The sequence below is a fragment of the Hyaloscypha bicolor genome (assembly GCF_002865645.1).
Source record: "Hyaloscypha bicolor E unplaced genomic scaffold K444scaffold_87, whole genome shotgun sequence".
Taxonomy (NCBI): Eukaryota; Fungi; Ascomycota; class Leotiomycetes; order Helotiales; family Hyaloscyphaceae; genus Hyaloscypha; species Hyaloscypha bicolor.
The window spans coordinates 3,043,624-3,071,530 of NW_020194589.1; the positions used below are offsets into that span (position 1 = coordinate 3,043,624).

General features: G+C 49.2%; 12 protein-coding genes across 12 annotated transcripts; 5 read left to right on the forward strand and 7 right to left on the reverse strand.

Moving 5' to 3' along the window:
- Window positions 1–798: 798 nt before the first annotated feature.
- Window positions 799–1,436, reverse strand: K444DRAFT_614041 (uncharacterized protein). Its single transcript, XM_024880468.1, has 2 exons — window positions 1,295–1,436; window positions 799–1,209 (listed from the first exon to the last, which is right to left on the reverse strand). Exons 1-2 carry the CDS (start codon window positions 1,394–1,396, stop codon window positions 1,015–1,017), a joined length of 297 nt encoding a protein of 98 aa, XP_024736157.1. The 5' UTR covers window positions 1,397–1,436; the 3' UTR covers window positions 799–1,014.
- Window positions 1,437–1,915: 479 nt separating this feature from the next.
- Window positions 1,916–3,435, forward strand: K444DRAFT_428352 (uncharacterized protein). The gene has a single exon (XM_024872750.1). The coding sequence runs from the start codon at window positions 2,062–2,064 to the stop codon at window positions 3,334–3,336; it is 1,275 nt and encodes a 424-aa protein (XP_024736158.1). The 5' UTR covers window positions 1,916–2,061; the 3' UTR covers window positions 3,337–3,435.
- A 1,583-nt stretch (window positions 3,436–5,018) lies between these two features.
- Window positions 5,019–6,169, reverse strand: K444DRAFT_530447 (uncharacterized protein; the record flags this gene model as incomplete). The annotated part of the gene is made up of 2 exons (XM_024874901.1): window positions 5,019–5,962; window positions 6,013–6,169. The coding sequence occupies 2 exons, from the start codon at window positions 6,167–6,169 to the stop codon at window positions 5,019–5,021; spliced, it is 1,101 nt and encodes a 366-aa protein (XP_024736159.1).
- A 728-nt stretch (window positions 6,170–6,897) lies between these two features.
- Window positions 6,898–8,679, reverse strand: K444DRAFT_653388 (Snf1 protein kinase-like protein complex subunit Snf4; the record flags this gene model as incomplete). The annotated part of the gene is made up of 4 exons (XM_024885876.1): window positions 6,898–7,983; window positions 8,033–8,182; window positions 8,235–8,358; window positions 8,476–8,679. The coding sequence occupies 4 exons, from the start codon at window positions 8,677–8,679 to the stop codon at window positions 7,337–7,339; spliced, it is 1,125 nt and encodes a 374-aa protein (XP_024736160.1). The 3' UTR covers window positions 6,898–7,336.
- Window positions 8,680–10,074: 1,395 nt separating this feature from the next.
- Window positions 10,075–12,181, forward strand: K444DRAFT_630866 (vacuolar protein-like protein 8; the record flags this gene model as incomplete). Its single annotated transcript, XM_024883272.1, has 7 exons — window positions 10,075–10,105; window positions 10,160–10,245; window positions 10,299–10,419; window positions 10,588–10,701; window positions 10,757–11,002; window positions 11,049–11,798; window positions 11,853–12,181. 7 exons carry the CDS (start codon window positions 10,075–10,077, stop codon window positions 12,179–12,181), a joined length of 1,677 nt encoding a protein of 558 aa, XP_024736161.1.
- Window positions 12,182–12,567: 386 nt separating this feature from the next.
- On the reverse strand, window positions 12,568–13,162 carry K444DRAFT_530967 (signal peptidase-like protein I; the record flags this gene model as incomplete). Its single annotated transcript, XM_024874941.1, has 2 exons — window positions 12,568–12,747; window positions 12,803–13,162. 2 exons carry the CDS (start codon window positions 13,160–13,162, stop codon window positions 12,568–12,570), a joined length of 540 nt encoding a protein of 179 aa, XP_024736162.1.
- Window positions 13,163–13,312: 150 nt separating this feature from the next.
- On the forward strand, window positions 13,313–14,104 carry K444DRAFT_664371 (uncharacterized protein; the record flags this gene model as incomplete). Its single annotated transcript, XM_024886947.1, has 1 exon — window positions 13,313–14,104. The coding sequence occupies one exon, from the start codon at window positions 13,313–13,315 to the stop codon at window positions 14,102–14,104; it is 792 nt and encodes a 263-aa protein (XP_024736163.1).
- A 384-nt stretch (window positions 14,105–14,488) lies between these two features.
- On the forward strand, window positions 14,489–16,635 carry K444DRAFT_664372 (IF-2B-domain-containing protein). Its single transcript, XM_024886948.1, has 2 exons — window positions 14,489–15,353; window positions 15,435–16,635. The coding sequence occupies exons 1-2, from the start codon at window positions 14,793–14,795 to the stop codon at window positions 16,296–16,298; spliced, it is 1,425 nt and encodes a 474-aa protein (XP_024736164.1). The 5' UTR covers window positions 14,489–14,792; the 3' UTR covers window positions 16,299–16,635.
- Window positions 16,522–16,897, reverse strand: K444DRAFT_614047 (uncharacterized protein). The gene is made up of 2 exons (XM_024880469.1): window positions 16,834–16,897; window positions 16,522–16,763 (listed from the first exon to the last, which is right to left on the reverse strand). Exons 1-2 carry the CDS (start codon window positions 16,865–16,867, stop codon window positions 16,540–16,542), a joined length of 258 nt encoding a protein of 85 aa, XP_024736165.1. The 5' UTR covers window positions 16,868–16,897; the 3' UTR covers window positions 16,522–16,539.
- A 271-nt stretch (window positions 16,898–17,168) lies between these two features.
- K444DRAFT_630870 (uncharacterized protein) lies at window positions 17,169–19,523 on the forward strand (the record flags this gene model as incomplete). Its single annotated transcript, XM_024883273.1, has 2 exons — window positions 17,169–17,369; window positions 17,424–19,523. 2 exons carry the CDS (start codon window positions 17,169–17,171, stop codon window positions 19,521–19,523), a joined length of 2,301 nt encoding a protein of 766 aa, XP_024736166.1.
- A 503-nt stretch (window positions 19,524–20,026) lies between these two features.
- Window positions 20,027–21,454, reverse strand: K444DRAFT_630871 (TPT-domain-containing protein; the record flags this gene model as incomplete). The annotated part of the gene is made up of 5 exons (XM_024883274.1): window positions 20,027–20,863; window positions 20,918–21,135; window positions 21,186–21,191; window positions 21,247–21,314; window positions 21,378–21,454. The coding sequence occupies 5 exons, from the start codon at window positions 21,452–21,454 to the stop codon at window positions 20,027–20,029; spliced, it is 1,206 nt and encodes a 401-aa protein (XP_024736167.1).
- A 3,054-nt stretch (window positions 21,455–24,508) lies between these two features.
- Window positions 24,509–25,670, reverse strand: K444DRAFT_664375 (uncharacterized protein). Its single transcript, XM_024886949.1, has 2 exons — window positions 25,384–25,670; window positions 24,509–25,334 (listed from the first exon to the last, which is right to left on the reverse strand). The coding sequence occupies exons 1-2, from the start codon at window positions 25,565–25,567 to the stop codon at window positions 24,745–24,747; spliced, it is 774 nt and encodes a 257-aa protein (XP_024736168.1). The 5' UTR covers window positions 25,568–25,670; the 3' UTR covers window positions 24,509–24,744.
- Window positions 25,671–27,907: the final 2,237 nt, after the last annotated feature.

Here is a 27,907-nt window from a genome sequence, read left to right on the forward strand (position 1 = left end):
CTCTGTGTATATACGCGCCTTGTTATATAAGGTTGTCATTAATGTCTATATCCCTATTATATAATGGGGATAAAAAATATAGTTGAAGCGCAGGATTCGCTCCTTTGGTGATTGAGATTGTTCCTTAGGTCAATATCTTGGCTAGTATAGCAAAACTTCGAGCAAGCTAAAAACTTGCACTATGACTCAAACTGCTCTGGCTAATAATATAAAATTCCAGAGCATTCCTCTAATCTACAGAACAAAAATCAAAACCTAAAACATTTCCATATTAATTTCTATAGATCACATTTAATCCAGGCCAGTGTCAGGTCTCAGACTCACTTGCTCGCGTACGGCGCCATTATCTGAATGATACCGTGGGCATTAGGCACTGGATTGAGCACGGTGCTGTCATTTGAACAGTACTGTGTGCATTGCAGCACTGGATCCAACACGGTGCTGTCATTTGAACGGTACCGTGGGCATTGCGGCAATGGATCTAGCACGGGCGCGCCAAAGACCATACGGTACTTTCGTAATTTGCCAAGCACGAGTTAGCCATGGAGCGCCATTGACCGAAGTACCTCCAAATCGACATTATCAACTTGGGGATAGCGGACCTCGAAGATTGGATCCTATAGATGTTTACGTCTCGCAGCTGTTTGCTCCTGCCGTATTAAGCATCAGCAATACCTCACTGCTCCAGAATGGTCTCCAGATCTTTCAGAGGTAGATCTTGGATGCTGGCTAATCTACGTAGCAGCTTGAAGGGTTGCAGTAAGTGAGGCGCGAAGAGAAACGGAAACTCCAAATTGTGTGTTATTTTTATTGGCTTGGCTCTCTGGCTCTTCTTTCTAGAAGAGACTTCTGGTGACAATAGCTGGTTTTCAGAATTTGAAATCATCAAATCATTCCAGTCCCAATTCAGTGACGCTCGTGACTATGTTCCAGCCCCAGTCAAGTTTCCCCAAAATAATCAGCCATGCCACTGTGTGTAAAGTACCTGTATCCTCCCTCATCGAAGCAATGCTCTCAAAATCGCAATCCGGAGAGAGGAGAAGGCTCCCTCTGCTTCGCTGCCCCAAGACCACGTCTCCTCGTACCCATCGGAGTCCCGACCTTCGCCAACCTAATCTCTCCGTGTTCGACCACCATCTTCTTCGCCTCACCACCTTCGTTCTCAGTCCTTCTACGACGACCCAGCAACTGCTCCTCGATCTGCTTCTCCTGCTCCAGGTCAGCAAAACTCCCAGTCTCCCACCAAGCTCCCATCATCCCACAGCCGTCTCGACCACCCAACAAGAACACATACCTCCATCAACCCCTCCAACCTCTCAATATCTTCATCCCATCGTCTAATCTCCTCTTTCAACGCCCTAATCCTCTCCTGCTTCTGCTTCCTCGCCTCCTCCATAAGCTGCCACGCCCAACCCACAACAAGCCACGCATTCACCAGCACGAATATCACCTGATTGAGACGAGCGCCGCCGGGCGAACGCATGAGCTCTTCGTAGCCGAGGAGACGGAAGATGTGTTCGTTGAGGTGCGTGAGGATGAAGGCGAGGGGAATGGCGAGGAAGATGTCCCAGAGGACTGTGGTAGGAGATTGAGGTCGTTAGCGATTTGTGTGAGATCCTGGGGAGGAAGGGAAGAGGGAGGGGACGAACCAAGAACCAAACCTGGATGGGTGAAGGCGAAGAAACTGCTTTTGTTTGGGTCGGAAGCCATGATTACTTCTTCTGTTTCGAAGGAAGTGGTGCAGTAGTGTTGTTCGCAAGAGTTTTTTGAAGCGAAGTTTTGGAAAGCAAGACGAAGTCGAGATTTTCTGTGAACAAGGACAACGAAGGCTCGCCTTAATTTAGAGTCGGAAGAGATGGAAAATACGGGAAGGCGGTGTCGTCCTCTTGGCCAATTCACTAACAAGCATACAAAAGATGAATCGCAAACTTGGAGGCTAGTACTGAAAAGTCTCCTTTTACTAGGAATAACAGTACTAAAAATGATAACATAACCATTGTGGCTTGCTTAATGGCTGAGTGAGGACTCCTTAGTCGTTCATACTCAACAAAAAGAGTAAGGATGCTGCTGCACCGGACCCCCTTTATACAAAAGCGAGCCGTCCCCCAAACAAACCATTCATCCACCTTCGCCCAAGACAAGTCAAGCTCTGCCTATTCATACAGTATTAAAATATCTTCAGTTGCAACTCTCCGTTCGCTTCCATTAATTGGCTCGCGAATCACAGTATCACTGCTTTCTTCTGAGCTCCAACGTGGTGGACTGGAAGCACCATCCATTCCATGCAAAGCTTTTCGAATTCTCGCTGCCATTTCAGCAGCTTCCCCAGGATATCCTGTACTAGAGCGCGCAAGAACTCGATTTCGAGAAGATTTGGCGGACAGTTCTCCCGAAGTTTGGCGGGATTTAGATCTCAAGGGCAACTTCGTGAACATCTCAATCTGCTTCTCCGCCACTTCAGCTCTGGATTTCCAGTGTTCAGTCTCTTTCTTTGTTTCCCTCAATTGCTCACTGAGAGTCCCAATATCAAGGGACCCTCGGGCCTCGAGCTGCTTTTTCAGTTGTCGGACCTCCTCGGTTTTTGCTGCGAGCTGTCTCCGGAGAGTTCGGATCTGGGCATACAGCACTGAATTGCTACGACCTGGAAGAGGGCTCCCGGCTGGACTGACAGAACGCGAACTCGAAAATACATCTCTAAAAGGCGAGTCTGGATGTACAAAGCCAGCCCTATCAGCGAGACTGGGCCTGGAGTTTACACAATTGAGCTCGGCTTCTCTGAAGCTAAAATTTATTGGGAGCTTTTTGAGGTCAATAGTACCAGCAGGTCCATCAAACTTTGGAACTTCGGTCGAAACCGCGGAAGGAAATCCAGCTACAGCTTCTGGAGAAACAGGGGACTGTAATGAGGCTGGGATTTGCATGGTACATATTGCGACATGTTCGTCATGGCCGGGTGAGGTCGAACACCTAGCAGAGGAAATTGACTGTTGCTGCACTTCCTCAACAGCCTCTCCAAAGGGCGTCTGGGGTACAAACGCACACTCCGTATCCCCGTTGGATGAATTTGGCAGATTTGTTTCTGTTGGAGATGTAATGTCTAGAGAACATGGAGTCTTTCGGCATCCAAGCGGACTCAACTTAGACATAGGAGGCGACTGCGTTGACGCTGGAACACCTCCAGGAGATGAGTTAGCAGCATGGATGGTTATTTCATCTTTCCCAGCAAGTGATGTCCTTCGGCTCAAATTCAAAGTTGTATCAAGAAGTAATTTGCGGCTGGCGACCAAAGAACTGCGTCTTGATTGTGGTGTAATGGCGGATTTTCCTGATTTCTGAGACTTCGTAGGAGATGGTGGATTGGTCGTATATGGAGCGACCAAGCTTTCCTTGGGAGAACCGGCACAATTTTGATCCTCTCTAGCCAAGAACTCGGTGATAGTTTTCTTTGGTGGCCTGGAAGGCGAACACTCAGGGGTAGTTTGTGAGTCCGGGTTATTGAATTTCGCAACGAGAGCTGAGAACTTAGTGCTTGGACTACAAGGAAGAATGGAGGAACTGGGCCGGACGGGGGTGCGTTGTTGATTTGTCTGAGACTTGGGGGTTACTGGATTTGTACTTGCCAGGATCCGCTTGGGTGTTAAAGGGTATGCACCTATTTGATCCGAAGACGAAGCCTCGAATTTTGGACCAAGCCCCGGCGGACAGTGGTCCTTCTCATCAACCTTTGTATTTTCATTCGTGGCGCGTTGGCCGATCTTCGGGCCCCCAACTTGCCCTGCAGTATTTCCATGCTCTGAATTCAAGGGCGGCGTTGCTGCTCCACTTGTCCAATCAGATCCAGCTGTGTGTTTCCCGGAAGAAGGATTACTCAGTGGCTCTTCTTTCACGGAGCCAAGCTTGTGCTTAGACGGAGAGTTGGCCCCATCCTGTTCTTCGAGAAAGCCCAGTGCCTGGGCAAGTTCGGATAATGAAGCGATATCCTCCTCTTGAGATATGGTTGACAGTGGATCCTGTCTCGGAAATCTCTTTGCGTAATCTAGTTCCAAAAGCTTCTTCTTCCGTTGTGGATCATCATACAACGATCTCGAGACCTTGCGAGGAGACCTATTAGGGGCCTTCTCTCCTATACCCGGGTCGCTGCCACGGAGTCGGCGTTGGTCTTTGGGAAATTCATGTTCAGGGTCCCTAGTCGATGCTTTGGATACCAATACTTTCGGTTTCCTTTGATTCGAAGGAGTAGCTACAGTTTCTTGTGAAGCCCGAGAGTGTCTCGATAGGGACTTCTTTGCCCAGGCTACAGGACCCATTCGAAAACCACTTTGAGGAGGCGGTGAAGGTGAAAGAGGCTTGAGAAGAGTTCGTGGAGGCTGCGTAGCTGGGTTACACCGTTCGCTGCCAATCGGAGGCTCGCTGTGACGAGAGACTCGTTCAGCGGCTTTCCCTTTCTCAAAATCACCCATATTCTCCTTGATAGGTATGCGAAGACTCTTCGGGGTCTGCATGGGAATACCTGTCATGAGAGAAAGGTTTGGGCCCATGAACTTAAGGCTGTCGATCGGCTGAGCATGTACAGTCGTTAACTTCACTTTTGGAGCTGAACATGCAGACCCAGGGGTAGAATGCGGTGGGGATGCCTCCCCCATAAACGCATCATCAGGTGGTGGTCGATTCTCCTTGTTTGACGAACTCAATCTATTCGATTTGTCTTTCGTATGAGAATTCTTTCCGATGAGCGCATTATCAGGCGCAGGCCTATTCTCTTTGTTTGATGAACTTGACGCGTTCGACTTCTTCCTCGTACGTGGTAACTCAAAGTGTGTTCCTGCTTCACTCTCCTTAACATTTTCCTCAACCGTGGGTGAAAGCACGCTCACGGATTTGGCGGTAGAGAGGCGTTGCGTTGAAAATGGCCTGGATTTCGACCTTTGCTTTCTAACTTGTAGGCCATCGTTATGCCCTGGAGAGTGATTCCCATCGGGGTCCGCCACAGGACTGCTGACGCCTACACGGGCTTCAGGTTAGTAACCAGGGATAACTATTTCAGTTCCAATGAACTTACGACGTATCGGAGTCGGAGATGGACTTCTTGTCGCTGGTCTGAAAGGATTTGCCTCATCCCAGTCAGGTGGTTTCCGGAGAGCAAATGATTCAGATGCAGATGGTCGTAAAAATGGAGGTTTTACGCCCCTGAAACCTAGACTCTTGTATCCTCCTACGACCTTCAATGCGCTGAGATTTTTCATATGTCGGACTACTTCCCTCCAGTGAGTGATGAGCATCTCCGCAATACTGTTTGCAACCTTGATCTTGTCCACATAGGTATTGAATAAATTTCCCTCGTCCCCGCTTTTAGTCTTCTTTTTCCTCTCCTTTCGTGACTTCGGAGGACTGATTGGAAGTAATATGAGACCGCCATGAGGGTTTGCGATGCGCATGATGTAGTCCTCCAACAAGTCACCGACAAGCAGTGGTCCGAAGACGATTCCCAAAGGACCATAACCCATCAAATCTGATGTTGGTAACGGTCTGCCTCGGTCATCTTCTCTTCGAGAAGTTTCTGCTGCTCGCCCGATCATACAGAGAAGACCGAATACTGCACAAATGAGTTCGCGTCTGTACTGAGATTGCAAAGTTGAAATCGCCAAAGCAATGAGCCTTGCGCGGACTTTGCTCTGCTTCGTCCTTGTCCATTCGGGGTCACTCTGTAATTGACTCTGGATTGAAATGAGGGAATCAAAGAGTGGCAAAGAGCCTAAGATGCCTCCTGGCAGCCCGGAGATGAACTTTTTGAATGCCGAGGCTACATCGTGAACGTCGCACCGGATGTGTTCGGGTAGAGTTGGACATCGAACTGTTCCTGCAATAGCCTCTCCATTGTTGTCCATTGAGCAGTAATGATTGTACAGCGCTGCCACGACATTATGAGAGCCAGGAATTCGAAAGACGCCCCTGGTGGTAGTGCCTAAGCATTTCGTCAGTAAGGGCCATACGGGAAGAAGGATACCCACGTACCATACTGGACAAGATATTGTGCCGTAGCGCGGAAGCAAGTTGGCACAGCCAGACTTCCAGCTGCATATTCCGTGGGCAAATAGAGGAGGCTCGACCCGCAAAGACGAACCAGTTCCTGCAAATCTTTGTCCTTTAGTTTATCTTTCTTCAACCTCATCCGCAGTGATAAATCGCTGATGCTACGTCTATGCTTCAGTTGTCGTTCGGGCTTGATACTTTGCGTGGACGAAGTTCGTCTGAGGATCTTTCTTGAGAACCAACTGTCCCGCTGTCCCTGATTGTTGGAATCATCCTACGCCCTCTGTCAACTTTGTCTTATTTTGTTAGGGCTTTCAACTTACATTTGTTGGGTCATCGTCGTCTTGCACCATCGGCCGTACTCCATGCTGTATTATGGTATTAGCTATGTCGTCTCGATGGCAGGGGCTCAAACGTACCTTTCTCGCCAGGCGATTGAATTCTTGAAGGAACACAGTCCGGTCGTCAACTTCATCATGGTCGGATAGTACATCCCCATCCGATGATGTCCATGTGTTGCTGGTCCGACCTGCGCGTCGAGATATCCCACCCGCAGAAGCCTCTGTGAGTGCTACAGAGCTTCTAAACTGGCCTGTCGAATGTGATAGGCCATGGGTACCCGTGAATGAACTGGTTCGATGCGGTACTTTTGAGTTGTTGAGAAGGCCTTCGGCGATCGTCATATCATCGTAGACGGGAGCGCGAACATCGGATTGTGTTGCCATTGATAATTTCGTAGAGTATGAACGATGATTAAGATCATTATTGGCAGACTGCATTTTGACGTTCAAGATCCATAATCCATTGATAATGTGTAAAATTGGAGAATCTCGGTGGGGTGTGTACATCGATGCGCCAAAGAAGAGAAGGAGGTCCTCCAACGCACTTGCGATAGAAGGAAACAGCAACAACTCATAAGCACTTTCCATTTCTGACTTACGTCTTGAAATGATGACTACTCCACCGGTGCTCAAAGTCCAGTTCGGTAATGGATTGTCCCAACGATATCCCGGCAGCATACTTTTTCCTTTTTGAATGTTCCAACAGTCATCAAACATTGAGGGTATTGACTTTAACACTCTGTGTCGGCACCCAATTTCAAAAGTTTATTCATCTGACTTGCAACAATGTTCTCCCACTCGCCCCAAAAGAAATTGCTTGCCTTGAAAAAACAATGGTATTATCGACGGCGACTGAAAGAGATCTATAAGCCTCGCAGCATGATATGCTCGACTCTCATTCCGTACGCCAAATCGCTATGCAACGCCTCCTTGGATATCTCGTCCCATTTCCATCCCATTTGTGCTCATTCGTCTAGTTCTCCATACAGAAGGACATACTTTAGGATATCCGAAAGTGAAATGATCCCCCTAAGACGATTCTCGTCATCAATTACAACGAGTCGATGGACTCTAGATTTTCGAATCGTATCAAAAATCGAATCTAGTCTATCTTCCTCGCTGCACGTGTAGATTCCTGCGAAATCCTCTGCTCTCTTCGACAACGCTTCTCCAACACTTGTAGTAAGTTCGTCGTAAGCACCGCCTTTGATGACCGAAATGACATCGACGGCTTCAAATACATTCAGGACCCGCCTATCCTCGTCGACAATTGGTACGCTCGAGATGCTGTATTTGACCATAATATGGATGACGTCGATCACTGAGGTATCCATGTTTGCCGTCTGCAAGTCTCCGTATGTGCCGAGACTAATTTCCGAGACAGTTTTCTTCAACATCTCCGTTTCGGTGACATTAACCGCTATGAATTTTAGCAGCCGGTATTGCGTGATCACACTGACAACCATTTCTCGACCAGTCTCATCGTCGACATCCACTAGAGGAATTCGTCGGGCTCGAGTCTTTAGCATTTGACGGCATGCTTCGTAGAGAGAGCGCATGGGGTGCACGGAGAGTGTCTCAAGCGGCAGAACGCCAATTGCTTTCTCGATTTCTAGACCATGATCAGCACAACCTCCAGCCATGTATGGCAACAGTCCTACCTCTTAAGCTACTCAGTCGGAACTGGTCTATCTGGTTGAGGGCATCTGGATTTTGCCAATAGTATTGGACAACATTGATATAATCGGAGGTTGTGAGGAGACCAGCGAAAGTCGAGGTATGCGAATCCCAGAGAGGAGCAGAAACGATTCCTAGAGATGGATGCTTAGCAAAAAGCGAACTACGGGTTATTGGGTATCTCACCGTTTTGGAGGAGGATGGTCAAACTCTTCTTGACGAGAAGGTCGGTATTGAGAATGATGAGTCGGAAGGAGAGAGGAAGGACGTCGTAACTGGTTCGTTTCTTGAGGAAATCGCGGATTGCTTTCTGTGAAGGTCAAGCTTTGTCAGCCTGGCGGGGTCCTGTGAGCCATGGCATCGACGGAGAGTTTGAGGCTCAGTACAGCTGCGATGCATCGAATTTCGACGGTCAGGGTAAACTCACCAACCCGCTCAGCTGGTCCCTGTCCACCGAGCTCAACGGCTTATCCTGCATCGCGCGATTTTGGCCTCGGGGAAGAAGGAAAGTGGAAGGTTGGGCAATGCGTGACGGCTCGTGACCATGCCTAGCGATGTTTGTTGGCGATGGAGAGCGATCCACGGCATTGGGCGCCGCGGCCGCCCGAGTGCCTTCAGCCGTATCGGACATGGGCCAGGATGGCTGGTTCACATGAATGGAGATCGAGCTGCTTGAGGAGGCTTTGGCCTGGAGGCCGTGGAAACCAGGGTGAGGTCAAGATGCAAGTCGACAGCGGAAGAGAGGGGCAAGCTCGAAGATGGAGCTCTTTTTTGGGAGGTTGAGGGAGCGATCGACGTGGGCTTGGAAGCGGAGCCTGCACCTGCTCCTGTTCTAACAAGTGTCCTATGGGCCGCCGTAGAGATAACGCGCCGAAACGATTTTCCGAACCGACAGCCTTTTCCGTTGCTGACTTCTCAAGGCTGACAAAAGATACATAAGGTAGAGACATACAGAGATACATAGTTCCCACGGTGATGTTGGGACATTCAAATCTCGCTCTCGCCTCCGCACGTCATATTTCTAGGAGTTCTTGGTTTTTACAAGCCTGCTTGAGAACCGGCACAAGGTCTGTGGCAACCTGGGTGAGTTGTGGCTGCTGAAATACGAGGTCTGATAGCGTCTGCAGGTACTTTTCTTCACTTTTGCATTGGGCATCGAGGCTCTAAAAAGGGTTTGTGTTTGTCGATCTTCCGAGAAGAAGGTCAACAAAATCGAAGTTTCCTTAGCAAGAAAGCCTGGTATCTCTTCTTCCGTACCGCTGCTATAAGGGTGGTAATGGTAATGTACAGGGAAGCATTGTATATTGGAGTCTGGAGGTATCCTCGAGGATTGAATCCTCCCTCGTATCTCATATCACATGATGGGCGTTGAAATCATAATGCTGCCTCCGTATTGAAGAGTCACCGCGATCGTATCTGGGCCCCGGAAAGCTTGGAATCCTCGTGTGAGACAGAGCAAACGAACCGCAAGTTAATTTGATTGTTACCAAGGTAAACGGCCTTTGGATATTAGGTGTCTTGATCCTCCCGGGCAGACCCACCCACGACGGTTCTTGGACTTGAGAGCCTAACGCAATTTCCAATGTCCCAAACTTGGAGTCGTTCCACAGATTGTGGACTGAAGTATAAAGTTTGTCGCTTGACCTCGAAATCAGAGACATCTCGTCGGCTGATTTCATCAGAAATACAATGGAGAATGCCATGTGACGCGGGTGTTGCTTTTGCAGGACAAGGTTTTAGGCGAGGAGCTTGGGTTGCTGGCGGCGGACGCAGCTTCCTCCAGGTACTCCGAGCTATCAGAATCACACCTCTTTCCTATCACCAAAGCGCCTTCTTCCCTTCTTCAAACATCGTGTTGTTTTTCGTATCTTTGCTGTGAATGGACCACACGCCTTGCCTTGTGCCACCATTTCAGACTTGACGCATCTTGCCGGGTTTGCTTTGTTCAACGTTCCGCTCGCATTCCAACAAAACAATTGACCTCGAATACGATACACCACCAGTCCTGCGGGACTGACCTTTGGAGATGGGTGCCTGTGGATCTTCGTGCTGTGGAGGTATGGATACCAGGTGCTTGGACAGGAGGCAGGACATATTTTGATAAATCACAGGCAAATCTCGCGATGGCCTATACGAGCCAGTCCTCGCCGAGAGCGAGAGAGAAGCTGTTGCGGACCTCCTTCAATACCTAGAAAACGTATGAGCAGCTCTGCTGGGCACAATGTATACGCAGCAGCTAATTTTGTATAGCGTGGAGAAACCGACTTCTTTTCTGGCGAACCTTTACGAGCTCTGAGCACTCTAGTCTTCTCAGATAATGTCGACCTTCAACGCAGCGCAAGCCTGACTTTCGCCGAGATAACAGAGCGAGGTACGTACATGGCATGATCAAGTGGAGGGGGGCAAGATACAGTGCTCTGGATGGGAATCTGAGTTGGGTTTGGGACTCCCTCGACGGCCTCGAGCATACATCCGAGGGCGAGCTTGTGGACTTGGGATAACATGGTTTTGATATGCAGCATGCTGATTGTTCTTTCAGATGTCCGCGAAGTCGATCGTGATACACTCGAGCCAATACTGTTCCTGTTACAAAGCCCAGATATAGAAGTTCAGCGAGCAGCCAGTGCCGCCCTTGGAAACCTTGCAGTCAACAGTAAGCATTGCTATCTTCTACAAGGATTCTGGGAGCATCTCCTAATGTTTTATAGCTGAAAACAAGGTCGCTATTGTGCTTCTCGGCGGGCTTACCCCTCTCATTCGACAGATGATGTCCCCCAACGTTGAAGTACAGTGCAACGCGGTAGGCTGCATTACAAATCTTGCAACCCACGAGGACAATAAAGCAAAGATAGCAAGGTCTGGAGCGTTGGGGCCTCTTACTCGTTTGGCAAAATCAAAAGACATGAGAGTTCAGAGGAACGCAACTGGAGCTCTCCTGAACATGACCCATTCAGGTATGGATCTGATATCCAACAATACACCGGTAACTGACAAGAACAGATGAAAATCGGCAGCAACTCGTAAATGCGGGTGCCATACCAGTACTCGTCCAACTCCTTTCTTCCTCCGACGTTGACGTTCAATATTACTGCACCACTGCGTTGAGCAACATTGCTGTCGATGCAAACAACCGAAAGAAGTTGGCACAAAATGAGAATAGACTCATTCAGTCTTTGGTCAATTTAATGGACTCATCTTCGCCGAAAGTTCAATGCCAGGCTGCTCTGGCTTTACGAAACCTTGCTTCCGACGAGAAATACCAACTCGAAATCGTTCGGGCGCGAGGTCTACCTCCTCTTCTTCGACTTTTACAATCCTCATACCTACCTTTGATTCTTTCTGCAGTAGCTTGTATTCGGAACATCTCCATCCACCCTCTTAACGAATCACCTATTATCGATGCAGGATTTTTAAAGCCACTGGTGGACCTGTTAGGATCTACAGACAATGAGGAGATCCAATGCCATGCAATATCTACGCTTCGAAACCTTGCGGCAAGCTCTGATCGCAACAAAGCTCTGGTTTTGGAAGCTGGAGCTGTTCAGAAATGCAAGCAATTAGTTCTCGATGTTCCCCTGAGCGTACAATCAGAAATGACTGCCGCAATTGCCGTATTAGCTCTCAGCGATGAGCTCAAGACTCACCTCCTGAACTTGGGAGTTTTCGACGTTCTAATCCCTCTTACAGACTCGCAGAGTATCGAAGTCCAAGGCAATAGTGCAGCAGCTCTTGGGAATCTCTCTTCAAAAGGTATGATCGAGGTATTTCCTTACCTTAGTTATATGTACTAACATAGATTGATAGTCGGCGATTATTCAATCTTCATTCAAGACTGGACAGAGCCTAATGGAGGCATCCATGGGTATCTCAAACGGTTCCTTGCCAGTGGAGATGCTACCTTCCAGCACATTGCGATCTGGACGCTGCTTCAGCTTTTAGAGTCCGAAGATAAGAAGCTTATCAGCTTAATTGGAAAGTCAGAGGAGATAGTGCAGATGATCAAGACGATCGCGGATACGCAAATCGAGTCTGACGATGAGGGTGAAGAGGATGGCGAGGGAGAAGTTGTGCAGCTTGCCCAGCGCTCTTTGCAACTCCTGGGGCAGAACAAGCCATCTCACATTGAGGGTTAGGTCAAGTGAGCGCTATAGATCTTTGTTTTGTATTGCATCTTCGGATCGGAAGGCGAGGTGTTAGGCGCATTTAATCAGGGAATATCTTTTTGGGAGCGAGCATTGGTGGAGCTGAGGACTGAGCGAAGCTTTCCCTTGAACGACGAGGAGCCGACGGCAAGTTCGAATTGCCACGCTCCCACCCATTTCATTCAGACGTTCAACTCGAACTTGTTTTCATACTGGACTTTCCGTTTTATTCCATGTAATTAGATAGGAAGCTTATGATATCCACACCTTTCACACGAGAGTTACATTCTTCAAACTTCAGGTAAAAGCGATCTGACAATGTGCATCATAAGCCGACAAACTGCCCTCCAACGCCTTGCTCCTTGAAATGCTTCTATTCAGGCCCTACGAATTTCTACAGGTTGCAGCCCATTTTCTATCCACTTTCTTTCACTCCAAGGCAAGACTTTCGCAATAACCTTGCCTTTAATTAACGCCAGTGGCATTGGCCCAAAATGTCTCGAGTCTCTGGACCATGGTAGATTATCACCAATGACCCAACAATGGCCTTCTGGTACCTAGTCCCACATTAACCCAGTTCTAAAGTCTACCGGAATTTCACTCATCTCTTACCTGGATCATTGATTCCGTAGTCCCCGGAGTATCCCTCATAACGTAATCCCCCTGCAGTCCAAGAACTCTCTTGATCACGCTCTCCCCCGGCTCGACCACCGAGTCAAACGACACCACATCCCCAACCTTGATCTCCCTCCCTCGTCGATAGTATCTTGAGATAATGACGGAATCGCCGGTGACTTCGAAAGTGGGCAGCATAGAGGGGCCTTGTAGGGGAGCAATTGCGTAGCCATATTTCCAGAAGACGTGGGCCAGTAGGATGGTCTTCAGGGCTGCAATGGAGAGGCGCAGAGGATGCCCTGCGTAACGCTCTTTGGCATATTTGAAGGGGAGGAGAAAGCGTGAGAGAGGGGGCATGGCATATTGATTTTTGAGGACGTTGTTGTTGAAGTCACGAGATGGGCTTGGATGTCAGATGGCGGAGAGGAACATTTTTACGCGAGAGATTTCGAAGCTTCAACCGTCTCCAAAGCTCACTTGTCGATTCTCCGGCAAGGCACAGGAACAATGAAGAGCACCAGATGCGCGTTCAGCACAGCTGCAGCTCTGCACAGGGTTTTCATTGCCCCAATTGAACTTGTTCAACCTGGACAATCAAAGCTTCAATTTACGCCGCGAACTATTTCCTCCACCTCAACGTCAGCTCTACGCTGTAGCACCAGAGCTCCCAGACTCCTCGTCTCACAGCAGCAAAAGTGCTACGCTTCCTCAGCAGCAGTCAGAAGCCGTCTCCCCCGCGACGACGAAATAAAAGCCTGGTCCATATCCCTCGTGGGCGAAGACGGCAAACTCCAAGATCCGCAACCAACCTTCGACGTCCTCGACTCCATCGACCGCAAGAAAGACACGCTCGTAGTCGTCGTTCCCGGCGAGCCTGGCGTCCCACCAATATGCAAGATCATGAACAAGGAAGCTATGCGTGCTGCCGAGAAGGCGAAGTTGAAGGGTGCGAGGTCAGCAGTTACTGAGAAGACGATTGAGTTAAATTGGGCAATTGATGCGAATGATTTGAACCATAGGATGATGAAGATGAAGGGGTTTTTGATGAAGGGGAATAGGGTTGAGATTGTGCTTGGGGCGAAGAGGAAGGGGAAGAAAGCCACGGTAGAGGAGGCGGAGGCTTTGATTGCGAGGGTTAAGGCCGCGGTGGCGGAGGTTGAGGGGACGAGGGAGAGTAAGCCGGCGGATGGGAAGTTATTGGGGGTGTATACGCTTCAGTTTGAGGGGAAGCTAAAGAAGGGGAAGAAGGACAATGAGGTCGAAACTGCGGAAGAGGACAGGGAGATTGCTCCAGCCTAAAAAAGGTTGGAAAAATTGTTGGAGATGCAGCTACATTCCTGTATAGGAGAGCCATTACGGCCGTTCCTTCTCGAATATTAAATATTGTTTGTCATGGCTTATGTTTAGACTTAAAAGTGATCTGTAGTTGGATATTAGATACAAGACCTGGTAATGATTCAGGAAGTGTGTAAGCTTGAAAACACTCTGCACCTTTACAAAAATATACCACATATTAAACCAATCTTATGTTCTATTCTGAACAACATCCGGGAAGGTCCTTTCTTTCCAAAACTGTTTCCCCTTGTGGATCGCATTGCACGTGCTTTTTTCTGTTCTTGCAGGGATTCTGCAGGAGTCGCGCCAAAAACCTCACGTTGCTACAGCCTCACTCCAAACGTCCAACTCGAGTCGCATCAGCAGTCGTCACCATTGTGGAGAGTCAGAAGCTCTAAATTTACCTAGGATGTCTATCTACTTCAACACATATTCCTTCCAAATCTTCGACCTCGAGAAATCCTAGATTTAGGCTCGTGAGTCACTTCTCGTCAGGCGCAAAACCCCACATCGCGCTTCTGTTGGAGTACAACAAATTTCATTCAACCACAATTACAATTTACAACTGCCTGCGGAGCAATCTTCTGTAATCACAGTTCCTTGGCAAAGTCACAGTTCACGAAATCCGTACTTCGGTACTGCGAACGACAGTATGCCCTCGTCAGACCCTCCCACGGCGGAGTCCGCGCCCCCACAAGCTCCTTCCCCAGCGCAAGGGAAAGGAAATACGGCGAAGCAACCAAAAGGGAAAGAACCCGCGGCACCTACAGATGGACCAAAGCTTTCAGGTGCGGAATTGAAGAAGCGAGCAAAGGAAGAGAAAGCTGCGCGACGAGCAGAGGCATTACTCGCAAAGGGAGCCGCTGTGCCAGTCGTACCCCTAACGCCAGGACAGCAACCAAAAGCCGAAGGGCAAAAGGGTGCTAAAGGACAGCGACAACATCAGAGAGGTGGCTCGACGTCAGTGGAATTGAGAAATCTGCCGGTTCGGGGAGCGCAGAAGGTTGTACCTGGCCCTATTGCCACGGAGCCGAAGAAAGAAGACAAGACAGTGGAGTTCTTTAGACATTTATACAAGACGAGGACGACGTCTATTGCTGGGGCGAGTAAGGATGTTCATCCGGCGGTTCTGGCTTTGGGGTTGCAGATGAGCAATTATACGATTTGTGGAAGTTGTGCGAGGCTTGTTGCTACATTGCAAGCTTTCAAGAGGGTGGGTTACTTTTTCTGTTCCCTTGGAGCTTTAATATCTTATAACAGTCACCATGATGGATGCATAACTAACTTTTATAAGGTCATCGAGTCATATACTACACCACCACAGAACTCACTAAGTCGACATCTCACATCACATGTTCTCTCACCACAAATTGAATATCTGTCATCATGTCGCCCCCTGTCAATTTCTATGGGAAATGCTATTCGGTGGCTGAAGCTTGAAGTATCAAAGGTCGATGTCAGTGTTCCAGATGCAGAAGCCAAGAAGGGCCTCTGCGATGCCATCGATGTGTTCATCCGGGAGAGAGTCACGTTCGCAGACCAAGTCATTGCACGCAGTGCTGCAGATAAGATTAAGAACGGAGATGTGATCATGACATACGCAAAAAGCAGTATTGTTCAACGGGCACTGGTCACAGCACATGAGGAGGGTAAGAAGTTCAGAGTCATAATAGTCGACTCGAGACCATTGCATGAAGGGAAGCACTTAGCAGCAGCGCTGGTGAAGATAGGAATGGATGTGAAATATTGCCTAATCAACGGGTTAAGTCACAACATCCAAGACGTTACGAAAGTGCTGCTAGGGGCTCACGCTATGATGAGCAACGGACGCCTATTTTCAAGGATAGGAACTGCCCTCGTGGCAATGGAAGCCAACGAAGCAGACAAGCCAGTGATTGTTCTTTGCGAGACAATCAAGTTTACGGAGAGGGTGGCTCTGGATTCGATCGTTCACAACGAGATTGCACCCTCGGATGAGCTGGTGATACCTGGTGGTCCACTGGAGAATTGGGGAGATATCAAGAAGCTGCAGCTTTGCAATCCGATGTACGATGTTACGCCCGCGGACTACATCCAGATGATCGTCACGGAGTCTGGGAATGTGCCGCCAACTTCGGTGCCTGTGCTACATAGATTAGGGAATGAGAGCCAGGGTTAGAGGAGTGGTAGCGACGAGATGGCATAATGGCTGGAGGATTGCATGGGATAGCAGCTGCTTCCTGTAAGATAGTGTAATGATGGTCTGTCCTAGAAATCAGACAGAACTGGCCTCGCAACATATCCACGAAAGGATCTTCTTGATGTAATTTTGATCTTGTTTTCTCTTCTAGAGCAGACGCCCGGATCAACCCATTGTGACTTTGTACAAATCGCCCCTCCATCAATTGCCCTCTAACCTTCTATTCCTCAGCCTCAGCAGCCTCCCTCTCAGCCCTCCTCGCCCTCTTCTCCAACAGACTCGCTCTCCTCGCCCCTAGAATCTTCTGCTGTCTTTGGTCCACGCCCTGCACCCAGTATCCGAAGCTTGCTCCCACGCCGCCGAACACAGGATATGCCCACAGTGATTCTTTATTGAAGAAGGGCCGCATTTCGAGTCCGAGCTGCCATACGCGGACTGCGAGGCCTTCGGGAGCTTCCTGTTAGCTGAGGTCTTGTAACGAGGGAGTGGGAGGAGGGGAAGGAGGAAGACATACCGAAGCCGCCCCAGAACAGGACTTTGTGCACCATTGCGATCTCTCCTTCCCGATATCTGACTTTTATGGACTATTCAGACGTTGTTTGATAGAGACAGAACCGTCGTGGACCGTGAAGGGCTGGCGTCGTCCACAATTGACCTCACTACGTCTGCAATGAGGTTGCTTGAAGCTCATCCACGCTAGCACAACCTTAAATTTCGAACACGTGATCCGTATCTTTCACACCGCAACATAAATTCCAGCATTCATTGGACATAACCAGGGCGCAATGAACCCAATCACAACATTTCACACTTGAGCACAGACGGGGGACCCATTGACAGGACCGGGAAATGGCGGCGGCGATGGCATACGGCAAAGATGCTGCGACCGGCGCCGTGCCTGGACAGCCGGCGAGGAAGAAGCTGAAGACGAGTGACTTGCCCCTTGCCAGCGCGACAAGGGCGGCGATTGAAGGGCTGGCGCATACGTTTAAGAAGAAGGGTGGCTACGACAGCTTGAGAAAGCAGGTGTGGGAGGATTTGGAGGGCAGCGTGAGTTCGGCACTTTTCTTGGAGAAAGGGGGTTGAAACTAATGTGATCACCAGGACTTCGAATCGGAATTCACGCAGTCCCTGCTCACTGTTGCGGAAGAAGAGCTCGAGAAGAACACGGGGACACTTTTGAAACTCGATCGTGGGAAGGCTACGCTCCTGATTGAGGGTGCCGTTGATCGAGCGGGTGTGTATCAGAGTGCGGAGCAGAGGATTGATAGCTTGATCGATGCGCACATTGAGGAGATTGAGACGGGGATTAGGGCTTTGAGGAGAGAGGATATTGGGGAAGAGGTTGCGAAGGCGGAAGAACTTAAGGGAGGCAAGACAGATGAACAGTATGCGGAAGATGCCAGAGGGAAGAGAGAGGCCAGGGAGGCGGCGAGGCAGGAGGCTAGAGACAGAGAGAGGGCCATCGCGGACGAAAAGAAGAGGGTAGAGAGGGCGAAGAGGCGGGAGGAAGATAAGAGGATTGAGGCCGAGCAGGAGAAGCGGAGAGCTGAGAGAGATGCCAGGAGGAAAGCTGAGAGGGAGCGGGAGGAGGAGAAGGAACGAGAGTTGAGAGACCGCGAGCGTGAACGGGATAGAGAGCGAGACCATGGTCGAGACAGAGATAGGGAGAGAGACCGGGACCGCGATGATCGACACCGACGGTACGACGATGGCCCAAGTCGCAGAGATTCCACCAGGGATTCGACTCGGGATGATACCAAGGACTCAACCTCAAAGACTGAGACAGAGTTATCCAAGGATGAGATTGAGCGGCTTGAACAAGAAGCTCTCAATGACCTGTTGAAGGAAGGCAAGCGTATCACCCAACGATCAAGACATCAATTAGAGCCCGATATTGACGAGACTCTTGCTCCACCACCCCGAAAGGCTGGGCCAACTTCCGCTATCCAGCCAATATCTCGAGATTCGCCCAGCAAGTCAGATGCCAACAAGCCTACTATTCCAACCAAGCCCAAAGCAGACGATTCTGGCTTCAAGACACCACTTGCACCTGCCAAATATGCCGATGAAGAGAAATTGCAGAGAAGCGAGAGGCGACGAAGCAGGAGCCGTGAACGAGGCTCAAGCCATAGTCGCCATCATAGCAGGGACCGAGAATCATTGCGATCCCGGAGAGATAGTCGAGAACGAGACAGAGACAAGGACAAGGACAGGGACGCTCGTCGAAGAGAGAGCCGAGATCGCGATGATCGGCGGCGTCATGATTCTCGGGATCGAGATTATAAGCGTCGTAGAGATAGTAGAGAACGGGATGACAGGCGTCGGCGCTCAAGCAAAGACCGGTCTCGTTCCCGTTCTCGAGATAGACGGAGAACGAGCTATCGCTCACGCAGCCGCAGTCGAGAGAGGCGAGACCGTGCCCGTAGTCGCGATCGGGTACGTGCTCCAAGTCCTCCTCCCAGAGACTCCGAGCTCGAATCATGGAAGTTAGCTGAAGCCAAGAAGCGTGAACAGGAAGCCAAAGCCTATCTCGCGGCCCAGAAAGAGGCGAGGGAGAAGGGTCTCCCGATCCCTGGATGGACGGATCGAAAGCCGGAAGATGGTTCGAGACGAAAGGACGATGAACGAATCAGTAGTCCTACTTCGGCCAGAAAACGAGATGGGTCTCGTGATAGAGATAGAGATCGTGAGAGAATTTCCCGAGCGAGAAGCAGATCAAGAACTCCGACAGGTAGGCGTGGCAGTCGTATCGAGAGATCTACAAGTCCTATCAATATCGATCGCTACGTACCTGGTGCTTCGGGCAGCAGAAGCAGTCGTAGGGAAAGCACGACCATTAGAAGTCCAACCCGCAAGCGGGACAGGAGCCGCAGCAGAAACCGCGATCGGGATCGAGATAGAGATAAGGACCGAGAGCCTCGACGTTCTCGGGATGAGGAGAAGACTCGTCGTAGGAGTCGGTCTCGCAGCCGGAGTCGTAGAAGGGATAGGGAGAGGACGAAGGCTCGGAGTAGAAGTCGCAGTCCGTATGTGAGACGGGAGAGAGATTCAAGGAGAGAGCGCAGTAGAAGTCGGGATAGGGAGAGGGAGAGGGAGAGGGATAGGGAGAGGAGACGCGAGAGGAGTAGGAGCCGGGAGAGGGACCGGGATAGGAAGAGGAGTCGGAGCCGGGGCAGTAGACGGGAGTCTAGGAGGGAATGAGTGAGGAATGACCACTCTCCTTGGACTTTGTACGATTATGATACATCTGAGCTGTTGGCCAAGAGCAAGTTCGGCTTTAGGCAATGATAATGACGAAATCGTTGATGGCCTTTTCCAAGTGAGCGTGCCGATCCGAGACATCCCTTGCGCATATTTTAGCTTCTTCGGTTGATTCTCACTTCCTACTTGCACGAAAAGGCATATTTCTAGACAGGGTTTCACTTCTGAGTCTTGTCTAATTGGATTCTGAATTGAACATTAAGGCTTGTGTTCTATTGTGCAATGCTGATGATGTTAAACCATCTCAAAGGTGCCCTCCCCTATGCATTTCCTCCAAGCCCGAACTCTCTCTCTAAGTACTCTGAAGATGCCTTGCCTCCATAGCAGTCCCCAATTCTCTTTCCAATGCATAGCACTATACAGCTATCCTATTAACCATCCAAAACCCAGTTGCCCCCAAATCTAGTGTCATCCAATCAGCCAAGTCGTAAATCCAACCCCCGTCATGGCCCCTTTAAATCAAGCCACCCCTTCCTTCGCGTCGCCTTCCTCAACTCCTCTCCATACTGCGCCTGTCCACTCCTGACCATCATTCCAACAATCAATCCCACCACACAGAGCGTAAAAACGCCGATGATTATTACTTTCCTTGCAATCCCTCGCCTCTTTCTCGTCGTGCTCGCAGTTTCAAACTTCTTCTCCGGTGCCTCACCTTCCCAAATCTGCTTCCCGAATTTGGAAGTAGAAGCATAAAACGCCAGGATGCCGTCGTAGCCGACGCTGTAGTAGATTAGCCCAGCCACAGCGATCGTATACCCCAGTGCTTGGATCCGCAATATCACCGTCCCCCAAAGCAAGACTGAGGCAAGCACAAGGAGGATATTCTTCAGCACGCCGCAAAGAGTCATTACTAATCCGCTCGTCTTGCCGATCAAGAAGACCGAGGATGCGTTGAGCAGGAATGCGAGGATGGCGTTTAGGAAGAGGGTGAAGAGGCCAACGCGGGAGATTGAGGAGAGGTGGAAGGAGGGGAATTCCGTGGCTAGGGCGACTAGGAAGTTCATTACCGTGCACACGGGCGCGAAGTAGTAGAGCGAGATGAGCGGGTCCATGTTCTGTCCTGCGGATGAGAGCAGCATCTGGATCAAAACCACGCGCATGGCTTCGGCAAAGATCCCGCCGGCTTGGAAGAAGAAGCCGAGCCAGACGAACTTAATCTCGCCAAATGAGGCGAGGGTCACGCCGAAGACGATGAAGAGGACATTGAGGAGGACGCGTAGTTTGGGGGAGGCAACGCCGAACGCCCACGAGGTTAGGAGGACGGCTACGGGGGCGCTGGCCTGGGTGGTTGTTAGCTGGATTCAACTGAAATATAAGCGGGTAGGAAAGGTTACCTTGAGCATTTGAATGAATGCTACGCTGAGATAGAGGTAGCTTTGGTTGCTGCAGACCAAGCTAGCGCTGAAGAGAACTCCGATTGGGACGATGGCCCGAAGGTAGATTCGGGGAGTCATTCTAACCGTTTTTCTGCTATCGAGAGCAGTGGAAGTTCTTGCCAGGATCTGGGTCATCACAGTTGAAAAGAATAGATGCCAACATGTCAGGATTGCAGCTGTGCCATATCAGTTTTCCATCTTGAAGATGCTGCAAGTAAGAACATACGGTAGTCTAAGTATTGTCAGCTTTTCCTGGTTGAGATGAGATAGATGAGAAGTCTGCTTACGAAAAGCAAGATCGTCCAGCAAATACTTGTTGAAAAGAATGGCGACAGAGCTCAAGACTATCCAACAGCTGTGTTTGTTGTCAGCTGAAGGTTGCCTGAAACGGAACGAACTTAAATTAGGAAACACATACGAGATGTAAATCCAGATGATGACTGGTATGGCGGGTTCCTGCAGTTTCGGCTTTTCGTTCTCCACGGTTGGCAACATCTTGGCTTCCAACGTGGCCCCTCCGAAGATGCCGTCAGTGGATTGATAGCTGCCTGCTGACGGCCAGCTTGTCGACGCGGCCGAGGATGTTTCCAAGATGAGGCGGCCTTTGCAAAAGGAGTCAAAGTCATGAAATAAGGCGCTCGCACGGCGCAGCAGTGGATCTTTGAGCCATCATCTAAACCGTGCGTGCGGCTTTCGCCTTCAGTCTAGACTTCATGCAATTATTGCAAGAGGATTGCCCGGCGCGGGGAAAGGTTATTGCGAATACAGTAAGCTTCCTAGTCCGTATTCGTCTTAGCGAGCCAGTACCGAGCGGGAGTTTCTGCATATCGACAGGGGGAAAGATTAAAACGACACCCCCCCGGGTGTCGATTGGGGTGTCGATTGAGGCAAGGGTGGCGACGACTAGTAATTGGCTACCTAAGCTCTCTAAAAATCTTGATTCCTATAAAATTAAATTATATCAAAGAAAAAGCCAGAGTTTTAGTATTCCTGTCCGAGCGCCTCTACTTTGGGTTAGTGGCTAGTCTGGCCCCCAATCGACAACCCCGAGGTTGTCATTTTGGTCTTTCCCTCGACAAGGGGAATGTTTTTGATCACGTGCAGGAAATGAGGTCCTTGTGGCATTCTCCTCCTCTCTATTCTTCACAACCCCTCGGCAACTCCTTTCCTACTGACGCTCCGACCCAATAAATGTTCTTCTATCACCACAACAGACCAGACCGAGGTTGCTAAGAGACCGACATCACGAGATGCAGCAATGGGCGAACTCTGGTCATATTTTGTCAAACCCTCATCACTGAGAACCATCTCGTCGGATCGCATTTATTAACTGCCCTTCTATAAAGCCGATTTGTCTTCCTTATTGCATTGCAAAGCTAACATCATAGATAACCCCCAGATCAATTCCATTGACAGGGGCAAAAGACATGATGAAGGAAAGCACAAGTGGCAGGAAGCCGGGGCCTCAAAGCACCCAACAAGTGACTAGAGCATTACTTGCAGCCTACAAGTTTGGCTCCAGCTACCATTCCCCATGACGAACTTTCTCTGTCTCTCCGAGATGTACGGTACTTCCAATTGGGATCTCGAGATTATGCTTATGCATTTGCTTCCGCGCATCTGTTTCCATATATTTGCTTCCACTTAGTCTTCACGATTACCAACCTTTGAATTAGTTGCAATGCAACGCAATTTAATTCCAGATGCTACAGCTATTAGACACCCAGCCTTCTCTCCCAATGCTCTCCTTTTGCTCACTGCATTCTATCATCCTTGCAATGAGTACCCTCAAGAAGAGCCACGAGCCGGTGGAAGTGCTTGGTATCGGTCACGGCTACATAATCATATCCTGCTGAGTAAACTTCTTGTGGCTGTTATGCCTTGTTACGTTCGGCCTCAGTGACGGAGGGAACATCATCAGCGTCACCAACAGCTTCATCTTCTTTGGTGTGCTCGACGTGCTCTTGTTGCCGGTGGTGAGCATTGGTTTCTTTGTTTTGTCTAGCAGGTGGGATTTCGGCAAGCTGCAGCTCGATTTCAGTGAGTACCGCGGGGTCCGACAAGGACAAACCTTCAGCGAGAAGGAGGGTCCAGCTACCCTTGACATTAGCGAAGCCACCTGAACGTCTATGGAAAGGACCGAACTGGAAAGTTACAGTCCTGTTGCAGTGAATTGCAGTGAATAGGCTTCTACGTTCCTGCTATTCAAGATTAGTGGTGGCGAAGAGCAGTTGAGAGGAGCGGTGGGAGTGGAAGTTGGACACATGGCAGAATGTGTGGTAAAATTGAGTTTAGTTGTTGCAGACAAATTTCTTTGTGCATCTTCATTCTCACATTTTCCCTCTCGACGGGTACTTGTTGATCTGTGTTCGGCCGAGATAATGGAAATACCTGCGTACTTAAAATTGATTTGAAAATTTGGTTCCCAGTGTGATTTCACATCCTTTCCTTGCTGGCAATAAACATCTCCTTTAAAACTAGACTTGGGACAATATATGCGCCGAAGTTTTGATAGAGGACGGCCTCTTGACCGCCTGCAAACACATTTAAATTAAAGCAAACTTATCCCTTGAAGTGGGCATAAGAGCTGAATGGGACAATGAATTATTTGAAAGGAATGATTATAGTAATAAAACGCTAAAACCCCTATCCCGAAGCTAATACTAGCAAGTACTCAAGTTAACGTCTCGCTGCAACAGTAGTTGTAATACGACACTAAAGCAGATTTCTCACGTGCTAAAAGTAGAGACTAATGTAATTAGAAAGGGTAAAAAGGATATAAGGTTTCTATTCGTATTTATTCGAGTCCTTTTAATTAGGTTAAAATTATCGAAAAATATGCCCGACGGGTTGATGGCTGGAACAAAGCGGATGACTCTTGGTGTCTAAATATTCTACGGCGGCGGGGAGAATAATCCGCGGCCTGACACTATCGCTGATAGGTTCGAAAGAGATGGAGTCCTGAGAGGGAAGCCAAAGGATGCAGGATTCTGAGAAGGTGGGTTGGAAAGAAACGGAGATCGGGTGATCCAGCGAGGAGAGAATGAGTTGAACAATTATCCGCGACCTAAAAGGAAGCCGGGCCAAATGCAAAGAAGAGAAAGCCGACGATTCAACGGTATTGATCGTGCGTCAGGACTTGCACCAAAGCCCCTACGTCCCTGCGGGTTTGGTGCGTATCAGCAATACGGTCTGTATCAGCGATACGGCCATTTTTGTAATAACTTCCACAATTTCACAAAATTGAAAAATTGAAAGAAGCCAAAAATTGCGCAATTATCGGGCGTACCTCTATATGAACTTTTTTTAAGATCTTGTATTACGTTGTGAAGTTATTAAAAATTCTAGAATTTTTTTTGTTAGGGGGAAAAAGCGACCGTATCACTGATTTTTGACCGTATTGCTGATACGCACTAAACCCGCAGGGACGTGGGGCTTTAGTGCAAGTCTTGACGCACGATTGATTGATCGAGGGAGTGGGGAGAGCAGGCGGGGTTTCATCAACAAGAATAAGGGTACAAGCTAAGCCCAATTCAAACCGCTTCATGTCGCATTTAAAAGGAGAATGCAATGGCCAACTTAAGAAGAGCGGATAGGTTCAGAGTATTGCAAGCACAACTACGACAGGGTTACTCTTTATTCGGGTATAAAAAATACAAGTCGGGTACTGCCTATATCCCCACAGACGACTATCTACCCTCGCCGTTATGTCCGAAAACGCCGACTCCATATTTGAAATTCGCTCAAATACATCAGAAATCCAGATATCCGCTGTCATTGATCCGTTATCTAGCAGTGTCTCCCAGCTCGGCAACCCACCCCTGGTTATACTCCCCCTTGGAATATGCTCCCATCTCTGCCGGTTCATGGCGGATATCCCCTGGCGCTTCTGCATAACCAGGATGTTGCCGTGCTACCGCCTGGTATGTCATCACATCGGTATGCTCCTGTTTGACTGCCGTTGCCCTGGCGCTGCTTTTTCTCCTCTGATACCAGAAGAACCAGCCAAACACCACCGCAATAACGAGGACAGCAGCCCCCACAGCTATTCCCGCAATCCCACCTATGCCAATGCCCGAAGACTTTGTGCCAGCTGCTGCGCTCGAGCTCGACGATTGGTTGTCAGAGGTTGGACTGGCTCCACTTCCTGATGTCTGTGTACCTGACGATTGGGTAGCTTTCGAAGTCGGAGAAGAAGACGTTGATGTAAATCCTAGTGACTGAATCGCTCCCGTCGTGGTGAAGTTAAGATAACTTGAACCGAAAACACCGCCGTATTGTGCATCTTGAACCCAAAGATAGAAAACATTTTGCGTTGTTAAATCGAATGGACCTGCCGTGACCTTCCATATGTAAGAATTGGTTGCGAGATTCGCTATTTGCAGTCAGCGCTGAAGTAGCAACGAGTTTAAGTGGTATCGAACATGCGAGTAATATTTCTGTATCATTCTCATTCTGACGCTGTATAAGGTTGACTTGTGAGAATTGAGTATGCCAGCGCAAATTCAGCACGTCGCCAATTGTAAAAACCGAGTTATTGGGGCCCATCTGCCCAGAAGGCGGCGGAAAATCGAAATCATTCGCTGGACCTTGAGTGACGTTGAGCATGATGTCGAATCAACTCGCTTCAAACGCGATTATAAGGATGACTTGAAGGTTGACAACGGAATCGAACATTGAGATGCGGAGAAGAAGGAAGCATGGACCAGAAGTGTGTTGGAGGATGCGCAGCCAGCAATCGCATAATGCTTTCCTAAATCGGCCTTTCCCGCGCGGCTAAAAGCGAGTGTTTCATCGGCTAGCCACCCAGGCCACTCGACCGCCCAAATATTTATTTCACCACCACAGTAGTATAAAAGCAAACTTTTGAGTAGATATCGTAATCAGCGAGCTTGGAAGATTAATCCTACAAGTTTTGGGAATGTTCTAAGCACTTTGAAAAGTTCCAAATTTTGGTGGTCCTGGCGGTTGGCCAATACCGACCGGTACTTCTACTGCGGCGCAGATTCCTGCGGTTTGACAGTAAGGTGCCATAAATAGTTTGTACGATCCGTGCAAACTGGACCAATTATAATTGTTGAATGGCACCAGCAGAGAAGAATATGGTTGGTCAATAAAGCGGGGCCGCACGGATCCTGTACGAACTCTTATGGCACCTTTCAGTACTGGGACTCGATCCCTGGCAACCTCTTCAACCTTCCAATTGCAATATTCACAAAGCTGACAGGAGAGAATTGTGACGGCGGAGCTGGAGCAATGGAACGAGGCACAAAGATCTCTAGGTCCCGTCTTTAGAATCTAAAGCTAAGGAGAGAAGTAGAGTGAGGTGTGGTGGATGAGTAAGATATGACTGAAACCACTAAAACGCGGGGCCGAGCCTAGCCTGAACCTTAGCTTGAAACCAACTGGTGCAAGTCCGTAGCAACCATGTAACACCAACCGTCACAAGAATGGGTTTTCTCCAACCAATGCAAGGGACACTCACCGTCCCAACATGAGCAAAGATCACGACTCAACTCGTCGAAATATTGAGATTTTAGGGCATTGCTGTGCGAGATTTGAAGCCGCTCATGCCTCTCCGTATCGCGCGACGGCCGATCGGAAACTCCTTTGTCGAGACCATGGGGGGGCATCAACTCATTCCCCTATCTCACTTCATGACGCATCTCGACGCCTAGCACGCAGCCAGTTCTCTTGACCCAGCTGGCAATCCTGCACGATGGGCCGTTGTCAATACAATTGTTGCTCTCGGGATCCGATCCAAGACGGCTCCTGGCTCGGAGGCCGCCTTATTCGATATCACGAACGGGTCTACCAAAATGCCACCAAGTGGTTCCTGAGCTGGTTCTACAAAGACCGTGCTTGCCCTCGATGCAAGCTCTGCTTGGGATGGCTCTATTTGCCCGAGACAATGTGAATATTCCGGCTTCCACAATGCTGGCAAGTAATGCTTCACGTCATCTGGAATTGTTAAGCTTGAGCTGGTCCTCCACGGGCCGAGCGATTGACACGGGAGAGACGGAACAATATGAGCAGGTGTACAGGACCGCAGGCATATCCGAGAAGACTATTCGAGAGTTCCTTGGGACTAAGGCAGCATTGTGCGAGGGGCAGGCTCAACTTGTTGACCGCAGAGCCAACTTGCGAACCGTAAGGACACGATTGGTTTCCTATCTGATATGATATGAGGATTCAAGAGTGCGTATGATGCCCAAACAGAATCAACTTTACCAAATCAAGACCCCTTGAATCTCGAAGCTTCTTCTTGCGAATCCACAGCGTGCACTGCGTACCGGAAGCACGTCGTCCTCCTAGGCCATCAATCATCAAGAACAAACATTGATAGACAATCAAAGCACACACATTAAATGGCACACCACTCGGCTGCGAAAAGATAATTAACACTCTATCAGAGCGTTGCAGATGGATAGATATCGACGTCACATGACGCGCGCGGGAAATTCCCCGGTCTTGAACCATCAGGCTCGCAAACATCTCGAAAATTTTCGCACCCCATCAAGGCTGTCAGAGTCCAAGACGGACTGATTGACCTGTTACAAACATCATCTACCTCGGTCCATGTGAAGACAGCCAAGATTGGGCCTCTCCCCGGATTTCCATGGTTCATGGAACATGCTTACAAGGTGGCTGACATCTCCTTTTGTCTGGTATTTATCCGTTCGTACCTTCCATACTCCGGAAGTACAGCCCTAAGTATTACGACGCTACTACAAGGGTCTGAACCATACGCGATTTCAACACTCATAACTTTTCCTATACACAACCTAAAGCCTTATTTAAACAATAAAATGACCCCTAGGAGGAGGACTATACATTTATCTGTTTTTTTGTGTTTTGGTGGTGCGCTGGGTTGTCATATAAGGTGGTAAAAGTTGAGATCCCTACAAATGGCGTTGTAAGACTTGTGCGCTGTACTTCATTAGCGAC